General features: G+C 38.6%; 1 protein-coding gene across 2 annotated transcripts in view; it reads right to left on the bottom strand.

The window, feature by feature from the left end:
- Positions 1–14,210, bottom strand: part of POU6F2 (POU class 6 homeobox 2) — a 315,292-nt gene that overhangs the window by 176,864 nt on the left and 124,218 nt on the right. For both annotated transcript variants that reach the window (XM_074573496.1, XM_074573495.1), the window contains 2 exons: positions 4,412–4,503; positions 3,243–3,471 (listed from right to left, as the gene is read on the bottom strand). In XM_074573496.1, coding sequence (XP_074429597.1) covers positions 3,243–3,471; positions 4,412–4,503 — 321 coding nt within the window. The remainder of the gene's footprint in view (positions 1–3,242; positions 3,472–4,411; positions 4,504–14,210) is intronic.

The following is a 14,210-nucleotide window of genomic DNA, read 5'->3' as shown; positions in this document are numbered from 1 at the left end:
CCAGGAAAAGTAGTTTTGAAAGTGGCTTAGTCTAAACCTCTTTTCTCTTACAGCAACAAAATTCTTATTGACTTAGTGGTGGATCAGGACCGTATAGCAACTGAACAATTTAACACAAATACATTTGAAAAAAAAACAACTTATTTATAAGTAACTGACAACTGAAGAACAGGTAATTTCACTGAATAAGGTATACTGCATGAGTAATTGCCATATCATTAATCGCTCCATTTTACCAACGTCTTGAATTTTTAAAGAAACTCTTGTTTCTCATTTTAAATACTTAACATATGTCCTCTATGATTCCTATCACTGAATGCTCTTTTCTCTTTCCACAAGCAAGGGTTTTCATTATTTTATCCAGTCACGCTGAGGTCTCATCGCCCTGACTCAGCCCTGAAAGTCCCTGAGAAGAAAATCAGTTAAATGTATATGTGGATCACATAAAACATGGGGGGATTACTCCCTTGATCAGCATTTAGTATGAATTCAAGTACTCGGTTAGATCAGAACTTTTCTGAATTCATACATTATTCAAAAAGTCTTCAGGGTGTCTTCTGATTTACCTAGCTGGGTAGTTTGTCATGAAGAGGTTTTGAAGTTTACTAATAAGAAAAGAAAAAGAAGACAGGAAAAGACCCAGCTCAGAGGAGCTGTGGACATCTGTGCTTGACTGCACTGGAAATTCAAGGACAGCAGACATGACAACAACAGAGGTAATAAGACAGGTTAGAAAAATAGCATCAAAACATGTCCCCCGGTCATCTAGGTTGACCATGCCATAGTGAGGTTTTAAGAGAGATGGAAGTTGATGAATATGGTCTGATTTCACCCAAAGGGCAGAAATTACCAAAACTGCATTGAGGCATGGGCTTCTATGAGTATACCTATAGAAGTGCTGGATACAAAACAAAACACACATTCTATGATTATCTTTCAAATAACCACAAAAAACAGGAACCAGAAGTTGACAAGGTTCAATGGAACTGATGATACCACACAGCTAAAGATGTTCTCCAGAAACACAGCACTCTTACCTGACTTCTGCCTCCATTCACGCGTGCATTGGGGAGTGGGCTATATAGGAAGCAACAGAAGCATACAACTGTGATTCAGGGCTTTTAAGAGCTATCTTGACCAAGTCACTTAATTTCCTTGTGTATCAGTTCCACTTCCAAATAATGAGGGCAGTGGCACTTGCCTAGGGGATCGGGAGGGAAGGCTAAAGGAAACGAGAAACAGTACTGCAACTAAGTGAACTCGTGGGTTCTGCTCCTTTCAGTTATTTTATGGAAGGTGTGACTGCATCCATAGACAGGGAACTGCACCTGATGCTCCAGCAAGTCCCTATTTGATCCCATGCTTCTGTCTACCAGTAAAGATTATTGAGGAAACCTTTTCATCTGGTAAGGTCATTGCTTGCAAAATTTATTTGGCAGCAGAGTTACACCTTTTAGCTAGCAATTAGACACCCATGGCTACACTAAAGAGCAAAGGTTGTCTGGCTTAATCTCTACCCTCCAGCTTTGCAACACGGGGTGAATAAATGACGTAAGAACTGCATGAGTTTATGTTTATTTATAATACTACATACCCAACAACTATAACCTAGAGCACCTGGAGGTGCATTTTTATAATGCCTGTTTCTTCATTAAGATTTCATCATCCACCTACACTAAAAAGCCACTTCCCCTTCACTTTGTTTTATCTGCTTTTACCCACTCCTGTTCCTGCATTATTTTTTTAATCTCCAGTTCCCTACTTTACATGCACTCTCAAATTTTAAACAAGCAAAATTTGTGCATTAGTGTGTCCTTTTCATCTATGATTTATGAATGACAGGTTCTTCGGTGCAGCTTAATGGTATGAGAGAGACATTATTTTAAACATTAAAGTGAAAACCATTTACAACTATGATAAGAGAGGTCTGTTGACATTAAACTTTAAAACATGCACAAGGTAAAGGCAAGTAGCTGCTCCAACAGGTGAGAGTACTATGCATGTGGTTTGTAAGGGAGTTTGTTCAACACATGCGCTGTCTCTTTCTTTTCTCTGTTTCCCAACCTGTAGGATTTGGTGCTTCAAACAATTCATCTGGTAATCAGCAACCACCAGAGTTTAGTAACTAAAAAATACTTAGGGTGCAGTGCAGAGCATTCATTTAAAAAAAATACCAGTCCGTTTGAGGAAAACTTTTCCTACGATTTACATAAGAAATAAATAAATGAACAAACAAACAAATAGAAAGAGCTAAAGCTTTACTTTGCTCACACCTTTATCACTTCCACAGTGGACAACCACTTCCATACCATTCTCTTCCATTAAAGCTGTACAATTCTGTTGTAAGATACTAACTAATACTTCTCTTGCTATACTTGCTTCAGTTCTGTTCAGCAGCAACCACTTTCTGAGAAGCAATCAACATAACTAGGAGTAGTAAATAAATACATCTGTATTTTATATCTTAAGTGTTTAGATTGAGCACTGTTTCTAACAGCCTTAGACACATTGATTGAACATCAGAGAATACTAAGGAAGAAGGGGGTCTTATAGAACTACTTTTCAGTCTGATTTTAGACGACAGGGAGAACGCAGCAGATATCTTAGGGTAGATGTTGCAGTTGTGGTACTACTCAGACAATGGGGAGGATGCACACAGAGGTGAACTTTTTGCTTGTGACTTTGGAGTCATGTAACTCCCTCAACAGCTTGGATGAGGATGGCTGAGGATGGCAAACTTTATTGATAAAGCAGACCTCGCACAGCAAGAACAAGAACACATATCTGGGACACTGACAGCAGCTGAGAAAACTCTGATTTATAGTAAGAGGGTTTTTTTAAGTGATTTTCATGCAATACTGTGGTTTTAGTTGCCCCTATTTGTTCGGCTACCCTAATCAGCAGTGGTGAAACAGAATACTTGTCTTCATGCTGCCATTTGAAATTTTGAAGTGAAGGGTTAGTCGGGAACATTGATCACTGATGACAGAAAAGCCTAATGACTCATTCAAGTACTTTACATTACTGACCCACAGAATCTAAGACCCAACCTCCAATCTGTTTTTATAAAAATGCAAATATCCCTTAAGTATCTCTCAAGTATTCAAAACCAATCCAAGTATTAACTTTCAATACACATCAACATTTCACTGGAAAAAGAGACCACTTGGTTTAAAAGAGAGAGATAAAAGTGAAACAAACAGGCAAAAGAACGTATTAGAAAAACGCTAAACATGACTCACCTTGTAGATTTTGCAATGGCAAAGTCATGATGCCTCCTGCTGCAGCTGCTGCTACCAGTCCTTGGATGTTGGTGAGATTCGCTGTAGGTAGAGTTAGGACGAGTCCTTGTTGGCCCCCCAGCTGCCCAGCCATGTTGAAAGGAATAAGGATCGGCTGATTCAGGGCTGGAGTGCCTCCTGGCATCACCCCCGCTACTGCTGAGGCTAACTGTTGGGCTGTCAGTAATGGCTGTAACAAAACACAGGCAGCGAGCCTATTTTACTGTGCATAGCTCAGTATTACACACTTAAAACTCCTTTCGTCTTCCATTATAGATATGCACTGCTTCCAGTCTCTTAAAGCATACGTTTTCACCAACACAGAAACTTTTGACAAACTTGACAGGCTGAAGCTGTAAGCCTTACAGTCACGTAGCATGGTAGCAATCCCAGTTGAATCTAGACTGGAAAATTCATTACACATGCATCAAAGATAATTTATAAACACAAGAAGGCCTAACTCAAGTCAGCCTACAAGTATCTAAATGCCAACCTTTTCCAAATTTTCACAGTTGTATACTGATTGGTGAAAGCAAAAAACACTACAGTAAGAATTACCAGAAGCTATGTGGACCAAGACTGTCCTGGGAAGTGGAAGAACACTGAATGTCTTCTAAGAGTATTGCTGGACTTGGATAAAATTGTGAAGTGATATGGGAAATCTTTTAAAATGTTATACAGTGCCATATTATTATGCCTACGTTTTGCTCTAAAGAAAATAAATACCTGGCATAAAAGATAATGAAATGCCTTTACTAATGCAGGAGCTGCGTGTGACAGGCAGAACTGTCAGAGCCAGTAAGGTTGCATTAAAATTGCACAAGCTTTTTAATATTAAATTATGACATGTATTTAAAAAATAATTTATATAAGAAATTCAAATAATTTAACCTCCTAAATATGCAAAACTGTTTAGATTTTATTTTAGAAAAACATACAAAAAGGTAATCCCTTCCAAACAAATAACCTTTAAAACATACGCATCATATATACATGCTCCCCTTTTGTAACACTAAATGCAGTCAAAAGAATCACATTTTCTACATTACACAGATCAAAGATGATCAATTGCAGTTATTTACTTTTCATCAAATTGCACGTCTCGATTAGTTGAAAGGAAAGATACTGACCTGAGGCCCAACAGGGAATGCAGGATGCGACTGACTGGGTTGGTGCTGGTCTGGTGGGCTTGCGTCAGGCAGCACTGTGTTTCCTCTGGCCTCTGAAATCCAAAGAGCAGATTGACTTTACTATCAAGCCTGGGGACCGCCACATTACCTTCTACTCTGATGTCACATAACATCAAGCTGAAAATGATATGTTAAAGTGCTTTATCAATAACTCAAGCACTCAAATCACTTATCAGCTGCATAAATTATGCTAACATTCATTCAGACCAGCCAGCTCATTCAAAGAGCTACAGAAATCTGACAGCAGTGAAACTGAAGCTATCATCAACCCAGCTAATGTGGGTTGCATTATACATCAATTTACATACAGTACATGAGCACTTTGCGTGTGTGGGAACTGCATTTTTTACGCTTAGGTGAGCATCAGCCATTCTAATTTCTGAAAGCAAAAATTATCTGAAAAACAATCAAGTCACATGTACTTTGCATCTTAATAAAGTATTTTCTTTTGTCAGTTACTGAGGCAGCAAAGGCTGTACTGTGTGCAATAAAAAGGCACTATGAAAACTGGAAACAGGTATGCTTCCAAATGACACCTTGTTTTCTAAATTGCATGTGGGGGGCAAGCAAAATTCTGTGAAACCAAGGATTTCCAGCATTTATTGAGATGATCAATATCCAACAATCGAACTATAAGCTGGGCACTAATGACTTGCTAAGTACAGAACACAGTCCAGCCCTACTGAATTTCGCTGAAGTCGCAATACCAATTTGAAAAGGAAGAAGAGAAAGAAAAATGTCTTATCAGTTGTAAGAAAGTACCAAGATGTTTTCAAAACCCCATCCCAATCCTCCATTTCCTCTGGGTGAAGGACTCATGTTGATTCACAAAGTTTTTCAGCGCTGATGGCATGATCAGGCCCACATTTATCTTTGAAGCTGAAAGAATGACAGCAAATATCAAAAGTAGCTGCAAGAGTACTGTGGTATCTTAAAAAGAAAACCCTGGCAACGGCGTCACGTTTCCTGGTTGTTACGATAGCTCCTGTTCTGTTGTTTTTTTCTGATGAGTGGTTGAAATTCTGTTCTAAGTAAACCTTAACGAGATGCTCTTTTCCAATGTTTGTCCTATGAATAGCAAGTGCAAGATAATTCAGAACCGGTTTATTGGCACACCCCGGCGCAGTAAGGAAAAAAAGTACGATTCTGTCATACTTATAAATTTTAAAGAGGGTATTATCAGCTCATTTAAAACAAATTCTTCTGTATATTCTCCAAGGGGACAGACTTATAAATAATGGAAATGTGGAAAAAAAAATACTTCAGCACATTAAGGTACAAATAAAATTGACTGCTACATATTATTCAATTGACTTCTATCTCTACAGCAAGGTGTCAATCATAACAGCATTTTAGAATAGGATTAAACAATAAATGTGCAGAGTTATTATGCAGAAATCTGAAAATCTGATTAATTTGTAGTATTTTTGTGTGGTCTCAAAAAGTCAGAAATTGACATTGATTTGGGAATACTTACAAATGGTCTATTGAAAAATCTGATTTGGAACTAATAAAAACATACAGACTTGCTGACATTTAATGAAGTGAGTTCTATAAAAATATGTTTGGCATTTTAATGACCACTGTCATGTAATAATGAGAATAAGCTGACCCAATATAATCAGTGAGGACTCCAACAACTGCCTAATAACATGCAAAAAGAGACCCAGTCACTGAATTTTTTATGTGCAATTTACTCATCTGAGTTACTTGAAAAGAAAGAAATGTAACTAGATACGCGAGACTCAGTGAAAACTGTTTCTTTCAAATTCATTACAATCCTAATGTTGCTGCCATCCCTAAAACCAAAGATAGGTTTTCTTCAGTATGGGTTCCTCCGATACAAAACAAAGTGTGATGTCACTAAACACAATTTTACCTTTGGTAATTTCCACATATTGTTACGGGTGGGTTTTTTTTAATCTTCTCATCACAGATGTATGTATAAAGTGATATTAGATCAAAGGCTCAACACCAATGAATATATCACTCCCCGTTAAGATCAAATCTTATAAATCAATTTTGTTTATGTAATTTTAAGGGCTGAGAATTTTGTCTTTGTGTGTGATTTAATTAATATTAAAACAAGTTCCTAATAATCTGTCATGCCATTAAATTTTCCTATGAAAGCTTTGGGAGAAAAATAAAACTGAAGTCAGATATTCACTAGAATTAGATTTTATTGCAATTACTACAGCTTGAGCTCTCAGAGAATAAATAAGAAGTTCGGAGAAATACGCCTGTGCATTAGTATTTTTTTCCATGGTGCAGCTATCCTAAGAACCATTGTTTTCTGTTATCTGTACCCTAAGGATTTTGCAGTATTTCATCTCACAAGCTGTATGTAGTACAAGTGGGTTATACAGGACCATAAAGGCAAAATTAATTACCCTCCTTTCCTTTTGCATTGTACTAATTGGAACCACTTAGGATTACATTCCTTTCATACGGTCACTCATCGCAGGTGATGTATGTTTTTATTTTAGTGCTCGAATGCTCTGCCTGCTGCTTCTAGCTCACTTTCGATATGATGCAGGCATGTCAGCAAAACAGAACACACTTTCACATGCATGAACATGGTTTTCCATGGCACTGTATATGAAATTATGCATGCCATATTCTCAGACCGAAATTCTCACATTTTCTCTCATGCCCCTTCTAATCTACCTGCTATAACAGCCACTCAAGAGCCAAGATTTTTTCTAAAGGCACAGGAAAATCTGCCTGCTGGGCTGGCAGTAAATACAGTAAAGCGAGGATTTCAGGGTTAAGTTCTGTTGCCTCACACACAGTGACAGCATTTGTTCCTTGCTGTACACTATCTTCAGTGAGACGCATAGGTCAACGCTCCCAGGAAGGTGAAGTAGAGCACAAAACACTGGTAGAAGGCTACTTTTCCTTTTCTGCCTTATGATGTTGACCGGGTGGATTCCTCTGATTTCAGAGGATCTGAGGAGTCGGGAGAGCTCTGTGTCACAGCTACTATTTCCGATTCACAGACTCATTTCTACTGATTTGGAAAAATACCTTCAATAAGACTATTGCCCTAAAATGGCAGTGCACAATCCCCTTCACTGTTTTCCCCCTCTGTTTTACCACCTTTATTTGGGAGATCATTAGTTCCAGATGCTGGAATGACCTCTGCAGGTAGATTATTCCCCTGTCCAAATTCCAGTCCTCACTAATAAAAATGGCCTGTCAAAATCTAGCCTAGATTTTCCACTTGTCCAGATCCAGGCCATTACCTCCTGTTAGGCTATCCTCCAGCGCTGCTCAGCTTTCTGTCAGCAAGGGGTATGGCAGCAAGGAATCAGGACTCATAGCAGTCCCCGTGGAGCTGGGGAACTACCAGCAGCATCTTCTCTGTTCTCAGCTATGCTTTGCAGAGATTGTACTTTCATTACACCTCTGATTGCTGGTGCACATGGGGCAGGGAGAAGGCAGTAACAGGGCACCTACTCTGGAAAGAAAAGTAATTCTCCTTAACACCATTTGTTTAGGCAGAGAGCTAAGACTTCTCTTATAACTGAACGCTGCCATCCCAGGATAAGTCCATGAGTTTGCTCAGTAGAACCTTATGAACAGATAGGAGTGCTACTGCCATGGTACAGCCATGACTGTAGACAAGGCTTTAATATTTAATAAGCAGTATTCATCATATGTGATTCATCATAAATTAATTATAAATTATATAATACACACACTCACCTCTCATCCCACCAAGGGGCTGGAAGGGCATGACACAATAAAAAATTGAAGTGCACTGTAAACATTGTAAAATAACCCTCTTAAAATAAAATATTATTTAAAATAAAGCTAAGTAAAGCAAAGGCAACCCTCTTCTTCCCTTATCAAAAAGGAAAAAAAAAATAAAATCCCCAAAACCAAACAAAAAACCTTGTTGAACAATACCTGGTTTTAAAATGAGAAAACCACAAGAGAAACATCATAAGGAAAAAAAATTCCACATCCCAAGGCCTCCGAGCCTCATACAAAATTATAACTGTAAACACACCAGTTATAAACAGGCTTTCCACAGTTTGCTTCCTTTTTGTTTCTTACACATCTTCAGCAACACAACAGGTAATTCAGTTCTAAATGTCATTATGTCCCAGTGGCCCACAAAGGAGGGAATGTTCTAATCCCCCACTTTACAAATGAGCAACTGATGGACAGAGGGACTCGGATCCGCATTCTCAAATCAGCACCATTTAGGTACCTAGATCTCCTCAGCTGTAGTTACACGGTTTAAGAAAGCATAGGTAAAACTGCTCTGTGACTCCTTGGCAGCTCCAGGGCTACCAGCAGCTCTGGCAAAGTGAGCCTGCCCGTGCTCCCCAGGCACCCTGCACAAGGACCCACTGCCTGTCCCAGCAGCCCTTGTCTCACATCATGTCTGATGCTCGCGGAGAACCTGCAGCTGACTGGCACACTTGACTATACCAAAGAGCATTACAGGACATATGATGGAGTACATTAAACATGTACATCCAGCTCTGTCCTGGACCTCCTGGTTCATCTGCAGATGTGTGCTTGTGCCTGCTCAAAGGCATGATGCACACCAGTGTCTCCTCTCCACACCGAAGCTCACCAAAAGCCAATGCTCAAACTGCAGCAGAGGACTAGCCTCAGCAGATGATCTGGACATAAATAACTTCCTCACGGTTCTCAAGAACAAATTCCATGTGCCCCACATTTGTATCTGAGATGCTGGGCCTCCTCTCTTTAGTACTCAATGCTTTGAAAATCAAGCGGGATCAAATTTAATAATACTAGTTTTTCAGTAATCAAAAGAACACATAAATCCTTCTGAGATACCCATTTAAGCAAATATTTTAAATGAATCAACATTAATAAAAGAATACAGCATTTCAAGCAAGAGTTCATATTAAAATCCTTAGATAGTTCCACAATGTGACATTAAATTACTTGTATTTATCTCTCAGTAACTGTAACAATAAGAAATCAAAAGTAGACTTTTTTCTTACTCATTGTGCCAACTCACATTAAAGATACAGCTTTAAGAATGAAATCATTAAATTGAAAATACTGCCTGTGAGAAAAAAACAGTCTTACATTTTTAAAACTAATAAACTCACAGTCTGAGCATGTAATATAGCTGCATTTAGATCATAAGCCATATTATCAGGAGAAAAAAATATAACTTTTTAAAAGAAATTAAACAGACCGACTGATAATATTAAAATTATTGGGTATGGCGTGTGAAAGTCCATCATCTCTGATTAAAGTAACTCAGCTCTTCATTAAATGAACCCTTAATTGTCAGCAATTATACCAGAAGCAATCTTGCTGAACAAAATTTCATAGCTGAAAGAAAAAGATGTAGCTAATAATGAAAAAACATAACATTTCCTTCAAACAATCCTCATTGTGCCACGAAGCACCGTATTGTGGCTCTTAATTTCACTATTTTCATTTTCCTGCTGCCTCAGAGGTTGGACGTGTAGCTGGGAAGCCTTTCCAAATCACCTCATCGTAAAACCTTAGTAATCAGATTGCTACACGGAATTTCACAAACATATCTAAATTTTACAATACTTGCAGGAGAGAAAATTGAGATTTTATGCTGAATCCATTTAACATCAGTATTATCCTATGGTTATCAGGGGAGATACTCCTATTACCTCAGCAAAGAAAATCAAGCTCAGAAAGTAAGTAAGAATAATGACACACCCACTGAAAGGTATGAATTTAAGCTTGGACTTCTCATATTTAATTCAAGCAGTTAGAGAGTTGTCTTCTTCCAGTCTATGACCAAGATGCAGCATACAATTCACTCATCTGGACTGCATAGAATTTCTCTAAGTATCAGGTTATTCCACAGATTATTAATTCTCCTTTTCCTGATGACCTCTGCTTCAGATTCTAAGCTTTTATTATTAGGCAGCGATTTCAGCCTCACAAAGAACGCCAAACAAGTAGAGATCTGGGTGCATGCAGAATTACCACCAGTCCCTGTTAACCCTGAAACCTAACAATGACAATATAACTATTTTACTGTTCAATCATTTTAGCACACTACACAAGTATTGTGCTTATCTTCCACAATGTCAGACTGTCTCAATTTACATAACTTAACTCTCACTCTTAATTTTCCCCTACCTATGTGCAAAAACCTTCTAGTTTACCTTTGAAAATGTTTGCAGTGTGATAAGGAAATGCCATATTGATCTACTGTATTGACACATATGTCAATGCAATATCCTGTACAGAAAAGCTAAAAATCCTGCATACAAAATGGACGGAATTAGACAGCGGAATGAATAGAGCAGATTTGCTTTACTGACTGTATCATTCAGTACTTAAGTAAGTAAAACCCCACAGTCTTATACTTATCTGAAACTGCCACGCAGTTGCTACTGCAAAGCTACCAATATCACCGCGGAGCTCAAAATCACTCTGCCAGCAGAGCACAAAATCTCGCCTCTGCCTGGTCCCTGGGGATATTTTCTCCTAAAGGATCTTCTCCCACAAGACATATAAGGTAGCCGAAATCACTGTGCGCATTGCCCGTATGCATAGAACTTGGCTTGTATTTACACACCTGAATCTTTCTAGATTGGGATTGGTAACATTAAAACTCCATGCCTGTTTATAATGAAAATCAAGCTATTAAAGTGATTCATGTTACAGAGAACTTCTCCTGGGCAACCACCAGCAATATTTACCACGAAATAAAAAACCTACCGTACCAAGGCACAAAAATCACAGATAACGCAAAAAACCAGCTCTCCCAACTGCCTTAAATTTTTTTCTTTCCCATCCTTACTTTTGCTCCTCCTTCATTGTCTTACCTTTTTTCTTTCTCTTTTTCCCAGGTGAATTTTTTTTCTTATTGGTGCCTATATGAATATGCTTCCACTTCAGATATTTCATGTGAGAAAAGAAGTGTCGCTACCACAGAAAAGGTGAAGGGATATAATTGCAAAAGTATGTTCTTTATTCAAAATAGACTCATTCTACTTTTCTTCACCCCCTAAGTACGGTGCATAAAAATCCCTTGTTAACGGTACATGCATTTTTAATGAATTGGACCCTTCATAGTGAGAGTTCTAGTTTCTTTTATACTGTATGCATTAGCACAAATATAATCACATTAAGGTCACAAAGACCCTATCAGTTTTCCCTGAATTCATACAACATTTCCTACTCACTGTTTGCTGTTAGTGCTGGTGAATGCAATGATGATAAAGGTTACTTACCAGAAGATGGACAGTTGAATGCATTATTATTTCATGTTGGGCAACTGATCCCTAGCTAAGAAGGGCATGAGGCTTCTCTAAATTAAACTTTCCTTTCTTTCCACCCCTGGAAACTTACTAAATGCCAAAGAGTGAGCACATTAAAGAACATCTATTTTGGAACAACTGCTACAGTTTGCCATCTTTACAGCTAACTAAGATTACTGTATGATTTTCACAGCATTTATCTACGCATGTGTTTTTATTCCTAACAGGGCAGAAGGCAAGCTTTCCACCAAAAGCCCAACTTCCTGAAACTCACCCTCCCCATCTGACTCCTGTGCCCTCCCCAAAATAAGGTAGACTATGATGATATCTTATAATGATATACATTGCTGTTTCCCTGTGGAACCTTGCACTATTTATGTATTATGGGCTTGGCTGCTGGCACTACAGGCTACTGAAAGCCAGGTACTACACGTGGACAGCCTCTGGTGCGCAGTAATTCAGGCTTCTGGATGGAAAAAAAAGGAGAGCATGACTGACATCTTTTGCTTTTTACAAGTTATGTTGATAGACTTATTTACAAAGGATAGGGCACAGGTAGGTGGCTGATGACAGAAATTTAACTCACAGCTTTGACACCTTCCAGGGACTGGGAAGAAAAAACTTCCCAGGGGAGGGGATGAACCTAGTGTCCTACCAGTCCTATGAAAGCCTGTTTAGAAATTCAAATCATCTGGTTCAGTGAGTGGGGAATACGCAGTTAAGGGAGGAAGCGTTCAATTAAACCCAGTAAAAGCACCTGACACTTAGATCTTCAGCAGAGCAAGCATTCAGCAAAACGCACCCCACAATATATGTAAACTCCTACCAAAGCATCCTGACCAGCACGTATGGTCAAGCAACAGCGCTTTATCACTCTTGCTACTGAGTTCACTGTCTGGTTTCATCCCTGTGGTGTCTTTAACAATTTCACACTCTCTGCTGTGGTCTTTACACAGCCCTGTGGGGCAGCTCCATCAAGTGTCTCATTACAGGTTGTTCAGCTGTTCAGACTTTATTGAGAATCTTGAAAGAGCCGTCCCACAGAGCAGCGTACTGTAGGAGTCCAGTTGAGATCCAGGAGGAAACCTTAACAGTGGCAGCAACTCTGTATGCAGGAGACCACGCTCCTAGATCAGACTAAATCACAGAACTGGTAAGTCTACATTATAAACCTATTTAGCTACACATGTACCTTCAGAAATTCCTAGCTACAAAAATTCAACAGCCCTCCCCCTTCAAAAGCAGCCTGTGCTGTTTGATATGTGCTGCAAGTTCTCATGATGTGGCTCAGCAGGGTGAGCCATTATTTCAAATGAAAGTATTTGGCTGGGAGCTGCAGAAACTCATGGTATGCATGCATGCCTCCAAATCTTGTAAATCCTGAACTGAATTAACTTCTGTCTCTTTATTATTGCCTGAAATCACTTGTAGTGACTATTTACAAGGAGCTTTTGCCAAGAGTTCCCAAACACTTTATATTTATCTGTTTTTAAAGAGTATTCAGTCTGCCGGCCAGGTCTTGAAAGCTATGTCAAGCTTGACCATCACTAAACCAAGTTTAAAACACACAGCAAGGGCTTTTGGTTCACACACACACACACACGTCTATTCCCTTCCTCCTCTGTAGACCAAAAGCTAAAAATACAAAAAAGATCTAAAAACCTAGTAGTCCGCATTATCATCCTGTCTGCCTCCTGAATTTAAGCAGCTATTTACGAGACAATGATACTGAAACACTAAGATGTTCTTTCACACACTAAAAATACCCTAAAATAGATCTGCAGGAAAATAAAGAACCAAGTGGTTTACAAACATTTGGATGCTGTTCCTGTAATATGTTGATCTTGCCTTTATGTCAGTCGAACTCCCACCGAATTTCACATGTGTTGGATTAGTTCTCTAGGAAGGGTTTAAGAATACAGTACAGGTTAAAAAAGCTTTACATGTAATAGGCATATATCCCAGGACAGTCATATTGCATGAAAGATCTCCTGGTTAGTAATACCTTGTCATGGCAAGACCTCTTTGTAACAACATGCTGTGCGGGAAGGAAAAAAAGCAAAAAGAAGCCACGTGACCTAGCTTTGCCAAAATACCAAGTGGCAGGCAACTTGCTTCAAAGAGTGAGAAAGGGCACTGCAATACATCCTAACAGGATTAAATTATACGGAATATACAAACTCTTCCTACTCCATGAGAATGCCTGTGTTCATATATATATGTACGCCTCTCTATATATAGACACATATTTTTAAACAAATTAGTTTCCTACATCCCTTTCATTTTTATATTATTACTCTGTTTATGTTTTCAGCATTACAGTAATTGAAAAATATATACTGGTAAAAGATGCTATTAATTTAAGTGCATTCATAGTGTGTTATGTCACTAATAGGCTTAGGTAACATTATTCTTTTATCCTTTTTACAAAGCATTATTTTATTGTCCTCTCATTTCTAAGATTTTACTTCCACTTAAAGTCAAGTAGA

This window comes from Larus michahellis, chromosome 2 (assembly GCF_964199755.1).
Source record: "Larus michahellis chromosome 2, bLarMic1.1, whole genome shotgun sequence".
In the NCBI taxonomy this organism is placed as follows: domain Eukaryota; kingdom Metazoa; phylum Chordata; class Aves; order Charadriiformes; family Laridae; genus Larus; species Larus michahellis.
This window is presented reverse-complemented; position numbering and strand designations above follow the sequence as displayed.